This window comes from Nannobrachium achirus, assembly GCF_963921795.1.
Source record: "Nannobrachium achirus genome assembly, chromosome: 12".
Lineage (NCBI taxonomy): Eukaryota > Metazoa > Chordata > Actinopteri > Myctophiformes > Myctophidae > Nannobrachium > Nannobrachium achirus.
This window is the reverse complement of record NC_137832.1, coordinates 61,641,887-61,662,724: the sequence shown is the minus strand read 5'-3', so window position 1 is coordinate 61,662,724 and position 20,838 is coordinate 61,641,887. Positions and strand designations below refer to the sequence as shown.

Sequence of the window (20,838 nt, the reverse complement as noted above, 5' to 3'; positions counted from 1 at the left end):
ATTGTGTGGCGGAGTACTGATCGTTTGCCAGCCAGATCAGTATTTTGATCTTTCTTAAATCTCTTCACCACTCACGATTTACTTACAGTAAGTAAAAGTACAGGAGCAGAGACACTGACAGAGGAGGAGGCAAAGGCGGGACAGGTGATTATAGGGAATGGGGATACTACCGTGCCCAGGCAGTTTCCCCCATAAGCCTGGTGAGGGCCGTGAGGCGAGGTTACTCCAGGATTAGTAAGGGGACACACCTCAATTCCCTGAGTGAACTTACTGTACAAGCCACTAAGAAAGCCCTCAGTTGATGCACAGAAGAAGAGAGAGAGACATACAGAAAGAGAAGACAGAGCGTGGTGACTGCTTTGACTTCTCGGCCCCCCCCCCCCTGCGCCCCTAGTGGCGAAAAAGTGAAAAACTTCTGGGAACCCAGATTAGCCTCCACCTCGCCGAGATCTATCTTTAGAGGGGTCCCTGGATCCTGTGCGTTCAGGCATTCCGGAGAAACGGAGTGTTTCACCCGAGTATAGATAGAGACGCACAGGCGCCTACAAATATGGCCGCCCTATTGTGATAGCTAGCGACCCCACTTCAAGATGCGCTGTGATTGGCCGGCAGTGTATAACCCTCGCTGTGATTGGCCGGTAGTGTATGATGACGTAATTTTTGCGCGAAAACCGGACCCCGGTCAGGATCATAGAAAACATATAAAGAGAAGGCTTCAGAAGCTGAAAATAACGGAGTGGGTGTTCTAAAACTTTAGCGATTTAAGAGTTAGGACAATTTTAAGATTTGTTTTATAAAAAAAGTTACATGGTACAACTTTAAGGCATATTTGTTGTATTAGCCAGGGATCCTTTTAATCGATTTCACCAACCTGATGTAGCTATTTTGGGCACGTCATAATTGGCGAAAATGTAAACAAAAACATTTTTTTTCTCTCATAAACTGCAAAAGAATTGTCACCAAGGGACACATTGTAAGAGACCGATTTTGACTTCTGACAAAAAGTTTGTGATCACTCTTCTCATTTCTCTCGGACGCTTTATGTCAGAGATCGACTAGTCACCCACTGAAAAAAGGGGAAGAGTTCAAATCAGACCACTTGGTGGTGGGTGTGGGTTGTGTAGTTACCTTGCCATAGTGTAAACACCAACGAAGTCTCCATTGACTATAAATTGATCATTTAAAATTATGTTCCTCAATGACTTACATTGTACGGTGAAGAGGATCAGGAGGAGCATGTAAAGAACCCAAACAATGCTAATTCTGACTATATAATACATCACAAAACGCAGACCAGTGCATTTTTTTAAATAAAAATGACAACTTCCTATTGATTTTGTTATTTTTATTAGGATTCAAAATCTCTCGCAAAATGGTCTTCATGGCCTTTAACAAAATAAAGCACAATTGTGGAACATGCAACACTCTCTCGATATGAACACATGGATCATGAATCATAGTGTGAGAGAACCCATTTCTAAACCTACATCACCAATACTGCTCATACCCCAAGAGGAGTCAGCACTCAAGGGCAGTATAGGCTACATTGGAGAGGATACATGACTGAGCCACAATGTCTCGCAGCACTGTGACTAGGCTACTTAGATACACCTACATGTACCGGTATGTACTATAGGTAGGCTAATCTATGTGTCCGCCAAATATTTGTGACCGTCCATCCGATGGCTGTCATGTCTGTCCATGGTTAATCTCGCATACCTCCAGCTACTTTGGCACTCTGCCAGTAGGCCAAGGAAGCAAATCCCTGAATATATTTCACAATTTGGGAACATACACAATCTCAGACCCACCCCTCCATATTTGGGCAATACTGGCATCTATATGACGTTGTCAATATGACCTCATATATTCACAAGGAAGTCTTGCTTTTGAGCGGTGCCAACCACTCCTACGTCTGGCTTTGTGTGTAGGTACTAGGTCCCTATGTTTGCGTGTTTGTATGAGTTTCTGTATGAGTGTCCGCATGAGCACGAGACTGGCGTCATGTGAGACTAACGTCATAGAAAGTACGCAGAGACCGACATCACCACAGCTGATGTCAATGGCCCATACAAGGAGATATATGCACGTGTTTCGTGTTTGATACCATGCAAAGTGAGCACCGCTCAGTATTAACCGGAATATAAAGTGGTAGATTACTGACCTACAAAAACAGATTTAGTGAAGTCTTTTATCCATCAAATAAACAATTGTGATATGAAACTGTACAGTGGTTAATATTTAATACACAATCTTCTTTCAAGAGGATAAAGTCCAGTTGATCGTTTTGATTGTAAATCAATCAGTGCAACTCAATGTTATAAACATGATAAACACAATGTAATTAAAAGACTGCTCTCCTCACAGTTTTGGTTTACTATATATTTATTTTACATTATGGAGTATGACGATTATGTTTTTTCACAGTCTGTCTTTCTATGCTTGAGTCTGGACCTAATCTTACAAACCACTGTTCCAATCCAGCATCAAATATCTGTGCACACTACCATTTTAACTGATTGATTGAATACTTTTTTTAAAGTTTGCAAGAAACGGCATGGTGGCACAGATTTATACAAAAGACTGCAAAAATGATAACCCAAATAAGCCCTCAGGGCTTGTTTCCATTAAGGTTGTGTATTCAATTCATCGAGACATTGGGGTCATGCTCAAGCTCCCTCAGCCCTATGTTCCCTCAGCCCTATGTTCCCTCAGCCCTATGTTCCCTCACTGCCTAACAATTTATTATACCCTATGTTCCCTCAACCCTATGTTTCCCCCAGACCTATGTTCCCTCAATTCCAAAATTGACCCTATGTTCCCTCAGCCCAATGTTCCCTCAACCCAAAAATAGACCCCATGTTCCCTCAGCCCTATGTTCCCTCAGCCTAAAATAGACGGTGCCATGGCATTGGTCCGACATCTCATTGTTCCGATGTCCCATTAAGGGCGTCTTACTGGGCAAGGTCACGCCATCTGTCTGTCTTGGCCACCAGTCTTGGCCATATATGGATTCTGTTGGTGTGGTTCCCCTAACAGGGCATCATCTGGGAATACCCATATGTGAACTTTTAATTTATGTTATCCTTTATTAATATATATCGCCAATATCGGACCAGTTACCCATATGGAGATCCCTGTTACCCATGCATTCACAGATATGGCCTTAATAATGATGACATCAGGGATCTCCATAAATGGGCATATAAAGAGTTAGCATTCTTCAGGTTAACATTCACCAGGTTAGCATTCACCAGCATCGGGAGGTCAGCATTCACAAGGTTAGCATTCGCCAGCATTCAAAAGGTTAGCATTCACCAGTGTCGGCAGGTCCACATTCACGGGTTAGCATTCACCAGGTTAGCATTCACCAGGTTAGCATTCACCAGCATCGGACGAATGGGGCGTCAGAACAATGAGACGTCGGAAACAATGCCATGGGGGACTGAGATTTTTGGTCTGAGGGAACATAGGGCTGAGGGAACATAGGGCTGAGGGAACATAAGGCTGAGGGAACATAGGGTTTGAGGGAACATAAGGCTGAGGGAACATAAGGCTGAGGGAACATAGGGCTGAGGGAGCTTGAGCATGGACCCGAGACATTTAAAGACAAACAATAATACAGTAATATGCTAAAACAGTGGTTCTCAACCTACATGTACCACTGGTGGTATCATACTATGGTACTCTGAGGAGTCTCCCAAAAAAGAAGAAAAAATACATGAGTGGAGTGAAATATATATACTACAGGCATTCGTATTCGCTCTCAATGTCTATTTCAATGTCTGTGGCATTGTGAGTCAACTGCAGGAGTTAGGGTAGTAGTTCACTAAAAGAAAATCTTATTTTCTATCAGTTACACATCCCATGAAGCCTTGAATTCATGGAGACTTTCGTTTTTGTTGCATTCCTAAACCAATAATTTGATGACCGGTGGAGTCGGTCCTATTATATAAAAAACCTGATAAATGACTTTCAAGTCAAAGGTCATAAGCTTGATCATATCACAAGTCTGGTTTGTCTGGTTATAAATTATAGTTATTTACTCACAGACCAAGAAGGGAATGAGTAGCTTTGTATACCTATCTGGTTTAATAAAGCTTCGATCTTGTAAAACTATCTGGTTGAAACCTTTTATTGATCATGTACTTGTATCTGGTCAACTGTTACATTTTACTGTATCCATATAAAGCTGCATACTGATCCTGAGCAACTATCTGGGTAACTACTTTGTTTGATGCTGTTAAATATCTGGTTAACTTCTTAGTGAGATATGGTGGTATAACAAAATTGGGGGTTTATTTGATATTCCTAATCGTATAGAGGTGGTGCCATAGTTTTGTACTTGTTCGGTTTTGCATATGGAGTTAACATAGACCCCCAGGTGTGGTTATAATATGCAAATATGTCTTACCTGTGTATTTGTGGTTACTTCCAGAAAGCTGAAAGCCTCTGAGTCAAATCATTGACATCAAAACTCTCGCCATAACTTTAGATTTTTACATGTGAGGAATTTCAACACTCTCTATTATAGATCTCCTCTCTGTCTTAAAGGGGAGAACCACCCATTTTCAACATTGAACTATGTCATTAATTAAAGGAGTAGTTCACCCCCAAAATGACTTTTTTTCTATTGATTACTCATGGCATGGAGAGTAGAGTTCAATAATATTTTTTGTTTTTTGTCACATTCCTAAGACAAAAATTTTATTTGAGTAAATGTACCCCCATTGATTCCATCTGGAACGAATGGGGGTAAATTTATTGTTATCAATTTTTTGTCTTAGGAATGCAACAAAAAACTAAAAATATTATTGAACTCTAGTCTCCATGGCGTGAGTAATCAATAGAAAAAAAGTCATTTTGGGGGTGAACTACTCCTTTAATATACCTTTGAGTTGTTATGTGAGAACAAGAAAAGAGTCCCCCCCCCCCCCCCCCTTCTGTGTTGCCTAGAACTGGAGGATTGATTGTGGGGTTTGGCTTGCAAAGTACATCGTGATGACATCATCACAGTGTACCCCAAAGTTAATCCTTATACATTGCTTGTAATGATTGGTTGTTATGGGTTGTTTTTTAGGGGGGGCTTGTTTATAAATTACAGTAGGCTAGTAGCTTATTTGGGCTTATTTCCTAAATGTTATTTAAATCAGTGGTCATCAAACATTTTCATGTCAAGGAACCACAAATTAATATGGATTTGTCCATGAACCCCCTGATGGATAAGGATTGATTGATATCAATATGAAATTACATTTTAGTGTTAGACAACACTTTCAGTTTTAAAAGTGTCAAGGTTATTTTGTTTTGATCTGATAACTAATGCATGTGACGAGAATCTGCCCACTACAGGGACAGAGAGATTGACCAGCGAAATGTCAAAGTGTCCAGGACACTGGATAATGAAAAGCCAAAACATTCTACATCCTTGGCTTCTGAGTCCACGAGACTCAGTCACAACAACATCTGATATCCATGTTATGTTTAATTGTCCAATCATAATGTGACTAATGTATTTTATGCTGTACACATTCAACTATATATGTGAAATCATTATGCTTGTCACTCAGAGAGAGCTTACGATGGGTGAAAATGCTCTATACTGTACTTGTACAGTACTTTGAACTCTGACTAAACTTCAACGCAAAACGCATATTCCCTGGTGTGGACATTCATCATTTCTTGTGTGGAGTACTTTATCATTTTGGGGGAAACTGTCTATTCATATGGAATATGATCAAAATTCCATCAAATGGCCCATTCGATTGCCGGATTAGCTCCGAGGAGATATTGGGGACTCAACATTGTTGGACTCATTTTGTCTTCTCCGCTGCTAGAACCAGTTACGGATTTCTACTGATTTGACGTTTATGGATTCGATACAGCTGGACAGTTTGTTTTGGAATCCCACTTCGTTCATCTCTGCTAGTAACAACCAGCCGAGGATATTATCAGACGTTTCCCCTGCAAGCAAACTAGCTTTTATTTCATCCTCCACCTACCCGACCAGCTGCAAAATGGGAAATGCACAGGGAGGCAGAAAACACCTGCCGAAATCTAAACAACCTTTTTACAAACGGAACAACACCTTTGAGTTTGAAGCGTCTCTTCAAAGCTTGGAGAATGAACTGATAACAGCTTTAATGGCCAAGATAGACAATGAGGAAATGAAACAGGTTGTTTCTAGGTGCCCCACAATTGCACCATTTTTGCCCATATGGAGAAAGGAATTCGGATATGATGACTCTCTCCCACATCAACATATCGATAAAATCTCACAACGGTCTGAAGAAAGCCGAAATGGAGGCAGCCAGGGTTGGCTCTGGCACAGCGTTCCACACCAGGGACCGGACACAGACAGTTTCTCTCACAGAGACTTGAGAGGCGGGCTTCATTCTCACACACTGTCCTAATTCAACAGAACCCAGGTCATACGTTTGTACCTGCTGTCTTAAGAGTCTAGCTAGCTCTTAACACAGCTGCGTTTTTATTGTTTAATGTTTTTAGTCTATTGTTTCGTCGCTTTTTGAAGACCTCACAGCCGTTGGTCCGGAACTGTGGGTCTTACGTTGGCAGCACAAAACTTCATTTTATTAAGATTTGCATTCATCCTGAAGTTAGTCAAGTCTCCTGAGTTGCACTACAACAGAAGTTGTTCTTACTCCTGCTGTTGTGAATTAAGTCAAGTCAGGATTTCACCGCCAGACCAGCATTCTGTTTCCTGGTTCTGTAGGAAGTTTTGGCCAGTGCATAAGACCGACACAGCTGGTTTTCAGCTATCTTATTTAACCAGATTACTGAGAAGTTATGGTTATTTGATCATGTTACGCTTACACGTCTTCGTTTTCGTCTCAGTCTTATCTTATTTTATTTATTTTTTATTTTCCGTCTCAGGCGACTCTGAGATGTTGAATACAGGAGCTTTTTATCTCAGCGCTCCCAAGAACATTTTTAAGAAACATGACCATTCAAGCTAAAAAAGCCCCCTGCTCCGAGAAGCAGTGTTTTTATCGTGTAAATCCTGGACACACACGGATGAGATGTTACAATCTAAACCCAGAACCTTTTTTTAACCCGGACCTCACATCACTCTGGAAGATCATCGGGAACTCCCATTTACCAGCAATACCTAAAACCTTTCCTGGAACATTTCAATGGATATGTGCGAAGCTGCGGAGACATTATTGCCACTGGATGTGTTGCTGGATACCACTCAAACCTCATTAGGAAGGAACCGAGAACGCAAACAGTGTTTTCAGATGCTGACGGGCTTGACAAGGCCCCCCCAGCCGAACCTGGCTGGCACTGCCTTCCACTCACAACGCGATGGGACGCGTTGTGAGCTTGTCGATCTGCTACGTGACTTTCATGGATTACAATGTCCCGAAAAGAACAAACACTCTTTTGACCCTGGGGACACCCCGAGATAATGGTACTATATTTTGTTTACTTTTGACTAAGTACGACTTCTGAAAAAAAAAAAGAAATCAAGTTCTGACTGACAAACCCTTTTATTAGTGTTAAATGTATGATATATATTGTCTGTCTAATCCTCTCTAATCCCATTTTCCTCCCGTGGTTACATTTTGGCCTGTCTATTATGAAAGAAGGAAAAGAAAAAAACCTCACCAAGGTGAAGTGAGCGGAGCAACATGATTCATGTGTTCTGTGCTTATCTCGCTTATGCTGCTGGCTCGCTCGCGCTCACGCTTGCCCGCGCTCGCTTGCCCGATGCTTACATTTTGGCTTATGGTTTATTATTGTTTTATTTTGAAAAAAACTATGAGGGGATCTTATTTTGAGAAGCCACAAGTCGCTTCTCAGCATTTTGACTCTGAGCTGCTTACGCTGCTTATAGGCTGGCACGGCCTATGTGTTATTTTCACTATGAGGGGATTGCTGGAATGGCTCGATAATCTGTTTTTATCTCATTTTCCTGATTTTATTTTGAGAGGCCACAACAAGTAGGTTCTCTGCATTTTTATTCTGTGTGTGACCTCGCTCTCTCTCGAAAAAGGGGTCTCACTTCCTTTTGTTTTGTTTCTGTTCTACCCACTTGCCCGGTTTACCTCCCTGTCTGAATTATGTGTACATATGACCTTTGGATAACAATGCACTGGGGTTATATTTGAATCTGTCTTTGGTTTTTCTCCCATTATTATGACAGGATGGAATCGACCTGGATAGACAGGTATAGTGGAAACTCCACTACACTCGCTAACCAACTTGACTGACTGACTGACTGACTGTTTTATTTCAATTTTATTTTTAACGGGTTTTCTTCTGTCCTTCTGTTTTGTCGTGAAAGACACTATTTCCTGTAACAACTGAACGCTGGCTGACTTGTTGAGATTGTTTTCATTCCTTCCAAAACACAACAAAAAACAACTGATAGCCTGTCTGCTGGAAGACAGGCCTTCAAGGTCAAATGGTCTGTGTGTGTGAGATTTGTTATGGTCTCTCCTTCTCTCCCCAGCCAACTCAACATTTTAACTCAGATCCTCAATTATTTCGTAATCCTGTTCTTTTAAACCACATCTTATAGGGACATGAACCAAAAACGTTTACTTTCACCAATATTTGCCAAAATCCATTTTTGACACATAACTGCAGTATGTGTTAAAAGGGAAGAGAGGCTTATCAGTAATCATGTCCATAATTATTGTTATCAATATTATTGTTATCTCTATTTTCAACCTTGCCCTGTTTGGGTAATCCCTTATTCTCTTTACTCGAGTAAAGGTACTTAAGTTACTTACTCCCCAGCTGCCGACTGCAGGCGGGGACCTTGTTCAGAATATTAAAAAAAAAAACTAGTCAAATCCCACAATTATTACGACTCTATTGACAGCTTATACAGTATTACACATATGAAATGTTATGTGGTTCTATTTCATTTTTCTTATTTTATTTCTTTAAGTTTCATTCATTTTCTGGTTTTCTAACCTTTTTAATAGAGAGGCCTTCAATAGGCCAACTATTGTTTTGGAAATCTTGTTATGGTACACTTCCCCCCCCACAGGTGACCACCTCGACCATATTTTAACAAATTACTCCAAACATCAACAAAACATTTTTGTCACACCCAATATTTTTGGCTGTGCCAAACGGGAGGGAATGTGTTTGGAGAATTAATATTTAGAATTAATATGTTTTCATTTAATTTTATTTCTTTCATATTTTCATTTTCTGAATTCATATTTCATTTTCTGATTTCATATTTACATATTTCATTTTGTTTTCATTTCATCCCATTTAAATATATTTCATTTTGTGAAGTTGATTCCAATCCTCAACAGGGTTAATCTGTTTCCCCTAACAGAACAAACTGACACAACTTGTCCTCTTTTGGTGATGTATCTAAACATTTCAATTTAATTTCTATATATAAATACCTTATTGCCTTACAGTATGGATTGATTTGTCCCTGTCTTTTCCCTTGTCTTACAGATAAAGATATTTTGAGATGATAATTGAGAATGAGTTGACAGACACATACTTCACTGCATGTCTGTCCAAAGTGGAAATGTCAAAAAGTATGATTGGAAAGTCCATATGTATTTCGTGAGTATGAAACTGCATCACACACGTTTTCCCGCTGTAAAGTGTTTTCTTTCAGACCTTGACTTGGACAAAAGCCAGTAAAAGAAAAATCAGTTGTAAGGAGGAATAGACAGTTGGCTTTAAGGGGGCTCCGGTTTGACACCTCCCTAATCCCTATAATGACCACTCATTACCTAAAGGTAACCTCGGAGGTGTATGAATTATGACCGCCAAACGGCTGATCTTCGGATGCTGTCTAAATACATTTTGAATGCTTTTGTCTTTAACCTAAATTATGGTAAAGAGTCAAGTTCGTCTTGTTTTGACTAAAATCGGCCCCAAATTGTAATAACCACCCGGGAGCGTGATGTTGATGTGTTTTTATCTTGCTTGACATGGAGTATTTCAAATCAATCTTGGACACATTGAACCTTTGTAAATATAATAATTAATAATTAAGATAATAAAAATACAGTCTTTTACCTCTACTTTTAAAAAGTTATCAGAATATTTTCACTTATTGTTGTTCAATGTTTATATTGTGATTTAAATACCTTTGGAAATATACAGTTCTTTGACTCTCCTATCGAAAAGTTTTAATGAAAATATTTGGCTGATAGAACCATTAATTCAAGTTCAAGTCTGCCCCTTTTGACAGCATTCCTTTGACACTTTAACTCCTTCAAGTCTTGTCTAGGGGGGATTTGATGGATAAGGATTGATTGATATCAATATGAAATTACATTTTAGTGTTAGACAACACTTTCAGTTTTAAAAGTGTCAAGGTTATTTTGTTTTGATCTGATAACTAATGCATGTGACGAGAATCTGCCCACTACAGGGACAGAGAGATTGACCAGCGAAATGTCAAAGTGTCCAGGACACTGGATAATGAAAAGCCAAAACATTCTACATCCTTGGCTTCTGAGTCCACGAGACTCAGTCACAACAACATCTGATATCCATGTTATGTTTAATTGTCCAATCATAATGTGACTAATGTATTTTATGCTGTACACATTCAACTATATATGTGAAATCATTATGCTTGTCACTCAGAGAGAGCTTACGATGGGTGAAAATGCTCTATACTGTACTTGTACAGTACTTTGAACTCTGACTAAACTTCAACGCAAAACGCATATTCCCTGGTGTGGACATTCATCATTTCTTGTGTGGAGTACTTTATCATTTTGGGGGAAACTGTCTATTCATATGGAATATGATCAAAATTCCATCACCCCCCCATCTAAAAGTATGTGTGCCAGGGATGACTGTACCAGATTTGCGTTTTTTAATTATTTTATTTTTTAATAATCCTATGCATCAAGTGCTCATGTGGCCTATAGTCACTTCTATTGGGCTTATTTTCATAGGCATGGTTAATTATAGCTCTTGCAAAATCTGGCAACACTGGTTAGTTCTCAGGAAAGCACCACTGTCAGTAGTCCAAGCAGTCACTACAGTCTGTCTTCTATTTCACTGTGCATCTCGCTCTTTGTCTGCTTCAAATGAAGGCTTTCATAGTGGCTTGTATATCACTCAGGGAATGAGGTGCCGGCTTGTCCCCTTACCAAACCTGGAATAACTGGGCACAGTACAGTATTATCTATCTCCATTCCCTAATCACCTGGCCCCCACCTTTGCCTCCTCCTCCGTCAGTGTCTCTGCTTCTGCAGATCTGCATAACTATAATAACTTTTGTTATTACGTATACATAGTGAAGGTACTGTGTGTAATAAGATGTTTTATTGTTAAGTCATTGTGTGTTTTTAATAATAGCTAGTTCAGTAATATTGTGATGCCGTTTAGCCTACATATTGTTATAAATATCCTTTGAGCCCTTATGGGCTTCCTGGGCACTAGGAAAGACGCATAACACTTTAACCATTTCAACCCTGGTGTCCTGGTTTTGGGGATGTCATTATTATTGGCAGACATTTTCATTCATTGCTAAAATAGCCACAACAAGGACACAACAATTGCAATTACTCTTTCTGACCTGACTTGTGAGATTGGAGATTGAAGCAATAAGCCCAAGAGTCATGTGGTTACCTGGTATTTAATAACGGCTGAGAGGCATGGTAAGACACAAGGCGAAGCCGAGTGTCTCCAACCCTCTCAGCCGTTATAAAATACAGGTAACCACATGCCTCGTGTGGCTTATGCTTTTCTAAAAGAGTTACATTATGGCAACATGAAAAATCATAGACATGTACCAATTAAAACTGTTCTATTTCACTAATATTTCACTACAAGGTCTGCAAGAAAGTTCCCAGCTACAAGCAAGTAGTTCCCAGCTTTTTTGCCAACAACACAGGTGCAGATAATTGGTGCACTGTGGAACACTGTGGAAAGAAATAACGCACCTGGGTTTGATATAAACTGATTCAAGGTCTGGGTTATAGTCTCGTATACCACAGCAATTAAAGGGAAACCAGCCAATCAGAATCAAGAAATGGAACTAGCCGTTTTAGAATGTTATTCTTGCATGACATCCGGCTCTCACTCAGTTCTCCCACATACTAGATTTTATTTTGATTTGTAATGCTTGTTATACCATATTGATTACCCTTCTTTATAATAGGGATTTGTGTTATAAATGGTAAATGGTGCATTTATATAGCGCTTTTATCCAAAGCGCTTTACAGAGATTGTGCATTACATTCACCCATTCACGCACACATTCATACACCGGTGGCGGAGGAAACCATGCAAGGCACCAACCTGCTCACCGGGAACAATGTGGGGTTCAGAGTCTTGCCCAAGGACCCTTCGACATTAACTCAGGGGGAGCCCGGATTCGAACTGGGAACCCTTCGTGCTCTAATAACGGTTTCTCTACCCCTGAGCTATACCGCCCCATACAGATATACAGATATGATGGGCTTTTCTTCAACTCTCCCTTGCAAATAACAAAACAGGACGCACAGCCCCTACTGTCTGAATAAGGAAGGCTTGCATGGAAAAAAATCCAAAGTGTAAGTGATTTTTGATATATTTTGAAATATTACATAGTTCTTATTTGTTAGCAGCTCTATTTACGTTTTCATTATGACCACATTTACTGTTTATGCAGCAGAATAACACTTCAGAATCAATAACAACTTTGCTAGTTGACAAGATCATTTAATGGGATCATTGCATTGTTCAGGATGAAGATTTGAACAAGATACTAATGTAAGGAATACAAAGCATTAAACGTTACACGGTTATTTTATGAATACAAATTAATTATCTTATGTAATGAAATATAATAAGTAGACCAAGGACATTTAATATCAATCAGGTCAAGCTTGCATGCTTATCGCAAAAGTAATTAATCATTATCTGGCATTGTTTGTAATCTGACCTGTTGTAGTAACCCTGCTAATCAGTAGAGGCCAACTGTCTGGCAATCACATCTACCATAAATTCCATTCAAATGAAGACAGCAAAACTGCAGAACAGTATGAGCGGTTACAGTCAAATCTTGTAAGTGGTCGATCAAAAACAACAACAACAACAACAATAAACTGCTTTTTAAAAGCATGATAATGCTCTCAGCTGATGATGCAGTTTTTCTCATTATTTTTCAAATTGTTCAGTTCTTCGGTCTTCTTTTCTAGTTCTTTCTCCAATTCATTCACTTTATGTTCGTGTTCATCAGATTTTCCTTTGATCCGTTTAATCTCGGAATCTTTTTTCAGTTTAAGCTCATTTATTTCAACATCTTTTTGCCCCATTTGAGCTTCCATATTCTTACCATACTTTTCTTTGAAATCATTAAATTCCTCAGTTTTCCTTCTAGCCTCGTCTTTGTATTGCTTCTCCATCCTCTCCAGTTTTACTTCATATGCTTTCTGAGTTTTCTGCCATTCCTTTACTTCTTTTTGTCTGTTTTCAAACTCTTCTCCTATATTCTTCATGTGTTCTTTTCTTTCCTGATCAAATTCTTTCTGAAGCCTTTCTATTATCTGCTGCTCTTCTTGATCACCCTGGGCTCTTATATCCCACCATTTTTTATTTTTTTTCTCCCAAGCCTCTTGTTGTTTTCTAATTTCTTCTCTCTTTTTTTCCAACATTCTATCATTTTTTTCATGATATTTTTTCTCCAAGGCCTCACGTTTTTGTTGCCACGTTTTTCGTTCCATTTCCTCCTCTTCCTTCCTTTTTCTGTACTCCCTTTTTCTTTCTGCCTGCTCTCTTTCTCTCTCCTTTTTCAATTTCTTAATATCATCCTCCTTTTCTTCCAGTAGTCTCTTTCTTTTCTTTCTCTCCTCTTCAATTTTAGCTTCCTGCTCTTCCATCATTCTTCTCATTGCTTGGAGATGTTCTTCATGTGTTCTTTCCAGGGCCGCCCTCTCTCTCTCCATCTCATCATCCTTCTTTTTTAAAATATTTTCCATTCGTTTTTGAATGGCTGCCTCAGCCTCTAGGAACATCTCTGTGGTGTAGCACTCCCCACCATTTACCTTCACCATCTTCTCAACATTCACCAGCAGATCACTGACTTGTTTGCGGTCGTTTTGACAATAGTTGTTGAAGACGTGGCACCTTCCTCCACAGTCAGCAATCAGGTTCTTAAAAGAATCATCACAACTCTGTTCGATGTAGTCCTCAACGGACTGATTATCATTTTCCAGTGAGTCTCCTCTTGTGAAAAGAACGATGGTGAATGGAACGATGGAATTCTCTCCAAAGGCTTTCTGGATTAGCTTCAATGACTCTTTCTCCTCTGGTATGAACCGCCCAATTTGTAACACCAACAGGAACACATGAGGCCCCGGAGCCAGCAGACTGACACATTTTATAATTTCCAGCTGAACCTCTTCCTGGGACAAAGTTGTATCAAACAAACCAGGTGTATCAACTACAACAACATGACGGCCATCTACCTCACCATGTTCCTTCTGGCAACATTTGGTGATAGATGACTGGCTGGACTTGGATTTAAATATGTACTGACCCAGAATAGTGTTTCCTGTGGCACTCTTACCACCTCCAGTCTTCCCAATCAGCACCATTCTGAGGCAATCTCTGCTCTGATTGTAATCATCACCTGAAATATTTTTCAACTGCTCAAGTTCCGTTTGTTGCCTGATGATGTGTTTGTCTTGTTGAATGACCTTTTCCATCTGTGCCTTGGTAAATATTTCTCTTGTGAAGCAGAGTGGATTCCCTTGCAGAAGTCTTATATTTTCTACAACAGAATCCAACAGCTTAGGAACTTGTTTGCTGTCCTTAATGTTGAAGACAGTGTATCTGACTTTATAGCTCCGACACAGCTCCTGGATGTCTGTTTCTTTACCTACAATGTTGTCACCAGCTAGAGCGGTTGGATCTGATTCTACAGTTAGAGCCATGGTGAAATCATTGACTTGAGAGCTGAATACATCCTGGATGCTCAGTAACTCTCCCTTATCTTCATTGGTAGGGGGACCCTTAGGAATGACCAGCAGGAAGGCATGGACTCCCTCTGGATCACAGAGAGAGACACATCTTAATGCGTTGTGTAGCCCTTCATACTTAGACTTTTCATAGAAGGCAGGCAGGTCCACCAGGGTCACCATGTGCCCACATACCACCGCCTGTCTCTTCACACACTCTGTAGAAGAACTAGACACTGGGCAGTCCTGGGTCTGACCCAGAATGGCATCGGCTACTGAAATCTTATCAGGTCCTCTTCTGCCACACAGCACCAGGTTCAGAGGGGGGTTGGACTTTGGTGTTATGGTGTCTCTACCTTCACCAGATGTGAGGTATCTTCCTCTGTTTTGACTCATAATGTTCTCAATCTTCAACATCAGAGATTTACGGTTATGTTTAGTCAACCTGCAACGTCTTCCTCCACAGTCTTCAATGGTCTGTTTTACAGCGATATTTGATTCATGCCCATCGTGTGTTGTGATGACCATTGAGTGGTTAAAGGCTTCTTGATGAAACATATGCATGATGAACTTAAGTGTGCGTCTGTCTTCCACTGTGAAATCAGAAGGATTCACTAACAGCAGAAACACATTTGGTCCAGGTGAACAAAGAGCTGCACAATTCTCTATTTCCTGTCCCACTGATCCAATCGATTGACTAAAAAGCTCTGGTGTTTTCACAACTAGGACAGACTTTCCCTTCCACTTTCCACATTTCCCTATGATTAAGTTGCGAAATGATATCTTTGTGTCTTCATTTTTCCCAAGAAGCACAATCCTTAGATTAGAAGCTAGAAAAGAAAACAACAATCATTTTCACTAGTTTCAGCAACTAATCAACCATTGCAATAACCAGGTAAATGGATGTAAATGTCAAGGATTAAACAAATGTAAAATCTCTACAAATGAAATGGCACAACATTTGTGATTCAATTCCGCTTTACTTACAGTCAGGATGTAATAGCTCATTGCTCCTGTGCCGTTTCTGAGGTGTTTCAGTTTTACCCTTGCTGTCTGTAATAATATAGAATGTAGAAAAGTACAATTACATAAGTATAGGTTGTAATTTCTTGCAAGTTAATTTGCATGATAGATCGCGTGATATAATGTGCTTTTGAAATCATCTAGAGGCGAAATTTGAATTTATGAATTTAAAGCTTTGACATTTTTTGTTAGTGAAAAAATCAACAATTGTGCAAACAGTATCTTTGTGTTTGCATGTGATAATACTATAAGATATTAAGGGAAAACAAAGACAGAGGTACACTGCACACTGCAACATACACACCGCCAAATCCCTGATTCCGAACCATTGACAAGGTGCTGTGCCATCATCTGCCAAAAACTGATTGCCAAATGTATATACTCTGTTGCTTATTGCTTTAATCTAGAATAGTCATAACGTGCAAATAGTTCACAGAGGAGATTATGTGCATTATCAAGAGATTATCTTGTACCTGTATTTTGGGAGCATTAAATTAGTGTGCGGTTGTTTTTGTCCTTGATTTCATGCAAAATTGCAAATAACATTAACATTAATTTACAGTAGATAAAATGGTTCTTTATCAACAATAATGTTTTAGCAAGAAACCTTTGAAGTTTCACAAAGACATATAGTACCATTGCTATTACCATATTTAAGGTAAGTATTTTTGCACGTTATGACTGTTTCTTTCAGACAAAAGCAGCTGTAGACATAGGCTATATGGGAGTATATTTGTTTTCAAGATAATAGGACGTCAGGCTATCTCCTGACATGACGCTAGTATGTCGCAGGGATTTACCCCCTATCCGACCCTTGTCAGACTAATGGGCTTTGGTTAATTGAAGTTTTTAAATAATAGCCTGTCAGACAAATGGCATGTCTCCTTGCTCGAACACTGGTTAGTTCTGCTATATTTTCAATTGTATCGGATTAAATCAACTGTGAGATGCCAAGATATAGGTAAGGATGTCAATTTCAGAACACCAATTCAAATATTATATATTTTATTTGTTGTGTTAGGGATTGTAAAAAGGATTGTAAAAAAGTCAATGTTAAATCTTTTCAAATGAAACAGCACAACCGATTCAGTTGAGCTTTACTCACTCTCAGGATGTAACTCATCACTCCTGTGCCGTTTCAGCTGTGTTTCAGTTTTACCCTTGCCATCTGTAATGATAGAAAGTAGAAAAGTATAACATAAGTAAACAGCTTGCAATTTCTTGCTCTGTACGGTAGATATATTTTTAGAAGAATAAAAAAGTTTTGTTTTTAAATTACTTCAATATTCCAAATTACAATGACCTTGCACATCTTTTCTCCTTTTAGTGTAGTTCTATTGTTTTCAGTTTATATGATATGATATTCCTGTCTGTTTATTTCTATTTAAGAAAACGGATATGGCTTGGAATTTCGATATGTCTCTACAACAACTGCACAGAGATGGCTGAAATCTCCACTAACAACATGACAAACTAGAAAATATTGTGGGCTCGCTTTAAGCCCCCAAAAAATGGTATAATATAGCTGCAAGCAGCCATAAAGTGGCCAAGCCAGGAAAAAGTATAGGAAAAAAGCAGCAGAAAAAAACAGGAAAAGCAAGAAAAGTGGGAAAATAAATCAAAGAAAAACTAGAAGCAGTGTTATTCCGAGAACAGGTCTCCGGCTGGTCAGGTAGTTTTTTTTTTGCCTCCTGGTGGCGCTATAATAGGCCAATGTGAAAAGGGTGTCACGTGTTCTTGGGCCTTTCACGGCAATCGGACGCTGCATGCGTGATTTGAGGCATTTTGTTCCAAAAATGTATTATGCAAAAGTTGACCCGCTCGTGGCGCTAACAGGCCAATGTGAGAAGGGTGGCATCTGTTCCTTGACCCAGTCCACATTATGATGTAGGCCTACCGTCAGATTGAACTCACCAGGTGTTGTAGTCAGTGATTCTGCCATCGTCCTTCAGGTCTGTCTTCACTCACACAATTCTGGATCCAAACGCCATCTGAATACAGATACAAAGTTGACATTTTCAAATAAAATAAACAAAAGAAGCCTCATTTTCAACATTGCTCCCCATGAAATAAAAATCACACCCGTGTGAAGTGGAGCTGTGTGTGTGTGTGTGTGTGTGTGTGTGTGTGTGTGTGTGTGTGTGTGTGTGTGTGTGTGTGTGTGTGTGTGGATCATGTGTACCGATTTTTGTGACATTTGAAGAAAATATGTAGGAAAAGGAGCAAAAAGTGTGTTTTGGAGAAAATTCAAGATGGCGGAAAATCTATCATGGCGCAAATGGGCGTGGCCTATATGGGGAGATGCGTCATGGCCCAAGGAATCCAGGGAAAAAATATTTTTAATTTTCCGACCTACGGTTCAAGAGTTACAGGCCAAAACGTAAAGTGGGGTGTTATGGCGCCACCATGCGGCCAAATGACACAATTATTTTTTATTTAATCCTTGAAATCATTATGAACCTCCTCTCCAAGTCTTGAAACTCTAGCCCCTATGGTTTGCGAGAGACAAATAATTGAATGTGAGTTTTTGCGATTCCCATTATAAGTCAATGGGGAAAATTAATTCACTAATAAATTAATATCAATTAAACTATAGAACATTTCTCTTAGAAAAGTAATAGCCCACGATTCCCGAGTAAGCCGGTCGATTTGACATATGGCGCGAGTGTGTGGTGGCAAAACTGTGGGACTAGTGGCGTGCCGAAGTTTAGGAAGTTCAGGCTACATACAGACAGACACACACATACACACACACACACACACAGACACACAGACCCACACAGCCACGTATAGGGAGCCTGTGCTTCACACAGCTCCAAAAATACTGAACACATGCACGTGCACACATAGACATCAATGGGGGCTTGAGCCCCTGCCCAGTTGTAAAAAGTGCTCTCTCCAGACCATGAATGCAGTTTTTACTATGGTAAAAGAAATGCAAATGCCCTCTTTCCATGCCATAACTGAAGGCAGCATTCAAGAGAATTGCCTTGTCCAAACTGTCCTGAACTTGAATGGAGCATCTTGAACGAATTGCCCTCTCTGTGGGAAATCCATGCCGTTACGGCACATCTCCAGTATTCACTTGATTATGCTTTAGTTCAGTGTGGTATCACGCACCGAAAATAGCTGACCTCCAAGCTCACAACGCGTTGCAGCGAGCTTGGAGGACTGCTATTTTCGATATTTCCACCAAAAGAATTTTAGAAATGTCAGCCCCTGCCTCTCTAACATTCTCTGCACGTTTTTGGTTACAAATAACAGGGAGACATTACAAAAAAGAAGATAGAAAAAGAAAAATAACTTTAACTAGGCAAGAACAAATTAATACACAGAGTGTGGTCACAGTAGCAGTTAAGACTTAAGAATCATTGTCAGTAATAATAATACAGCTTTACTAATAATAATAATTACATAGATGAAGAATCGCTTTGAACTCTTGGAAGATTAGCCATGGGCTAAAATATATCCAAATAAAGAAATCTAATCAATCCCAATATTCACCTGAAATAACCTTGATGATTGTTATTATGTTGTTTTGGTATTAGGCTAAAGTTATTTTGTTTTATTTTCTGTTCTCTTTACTTACCAATATATCCTTTCCATGACATTCATTGACGCACACAAGAACAACTGAAGCCCTGAAAAAGCACTGAACAACTGCACACAGGATGTCATGTCAACTAATCATTAACTCCAGACTCCTGCTATAATGTGTTATTGCACTAAAGTTAGGGGTCAGCAACCCGTGGCTCTCTTTAGCGCCGCCCTAGTGGCTCCCTGGAGCTTTTTCAAAAATTAATGAAAATGGAAAAAGATGGGGGGAAAATATATGTTTTGTTTTAATATGGTTTCTGTAGGAGGACAGACATGACACACACATTCTTAATGTTTTCCAATACTTTACTGTATGTAAAATTTAACACAAACATTGACACAATGAAATGTGTCTCCATCCCTCTCTGTGAAAAGTGCCTTCTCTATATCATGAACATTTTCATAGAGGATAGAAGAAAGTAGATTACAAATTATTACTGTACATAATATTATAGTAAGTAAGAACTTTATTTTTTAAAGGCAGTACAAAGCAACAAACATAAAACAATTAACAAAGACTCAAGAACACAAACACTGGATATCAGTTGAAGACATGATCTGAAAAAATAAAATAATAATAATAATATAAAAGGCAAAACTGTGAATAGATGTCTTGTTGAACAATTTTTCACAGCAATCTTTTTGTTCACTTTTAAGTTCATTGCAGTTCAAATACCACTGGACTTCATCCTCTTCAAAGAAGATTATGTATTAAATATTAACCACAGTACAGTACAGTTTGATAGCACAGGATTATTATGATATGATTTATGTCACGCACATAAAAGTACCACACTGGTTGTGACATTCTTTCATATTCAAAAGTAAAATAAAAACTGCACAATGAAATCCTCAGTGATAATCTTTCCATTTATAAGTGTCCTTTTGGTTACATGTACACTCTCAGAGTTACCTTAAGGTGCAAAAGTATTTTATTTGAGCAATTTGACATATGACAAAAGTCAGACATATTATTATATATATTTTTAAGATTTGTTTTTGGGCTTTTATGCCTTTATTGATAGAACAGTAGACTGACAGGAAATGGGGGGAGAGATAGGGAGCGACATGCGGCAAAGGTTGTCTGGTAGGGGAATCGAACTGGTGACATCCATATGAGGCAATGCCTAAGTGGTATGAGCCTGGACCAGTAGGCCAGCAGGGTGCCCCTAGTCAAACATATTAACAACAAAACACATTCATCAGAGTGCTCCTTTCCCTTTTTTCTTCTATACACAAATATAATCCAACATTCCAACAAGAAATGATAGATTATTTTTATTTTATTTTATTGTTGTAAAAAGGT

The 20,838-nt window shown here is 39.2% G+C and overlaps 1 protein-coding gene across 1 annotated transcript; it reads right to left on the bottom strand.

Annotated features, from left to right (window-relative positions):
• Window positions 1–12,580: 12,580 nt before the first annotated feature.
• Window positions 12,581–19,579, bottom strand: LOC308296247 (GTPase IMAP family member 8-like). The gene is made up of 5 exons (XM_080739436.1): window positions 19,525–19,579; window positions 17,850–17,926; window positions 17,041–17,103; window positions 15,900–15,965; window positions 12,581–15,742 (listed from the first exon to the last, which is right to left on the bottom strand). The coding sequence occupies exons 2-5, from the start codon at window positions 17,875–17,877 to the stop codon at window positions 13,086–13,088; spliced, it is 2,814 nt and encodes a 937-aa protein (XP_080595562.1). The 5' UTR covers window positions 17,878–17,926; window positions 19,525–19,579; the 3' UTR covers window positions 12,581–13,085.
• Window positions 19,580–20,838: the final 1,259 nt, after the last annotated feature.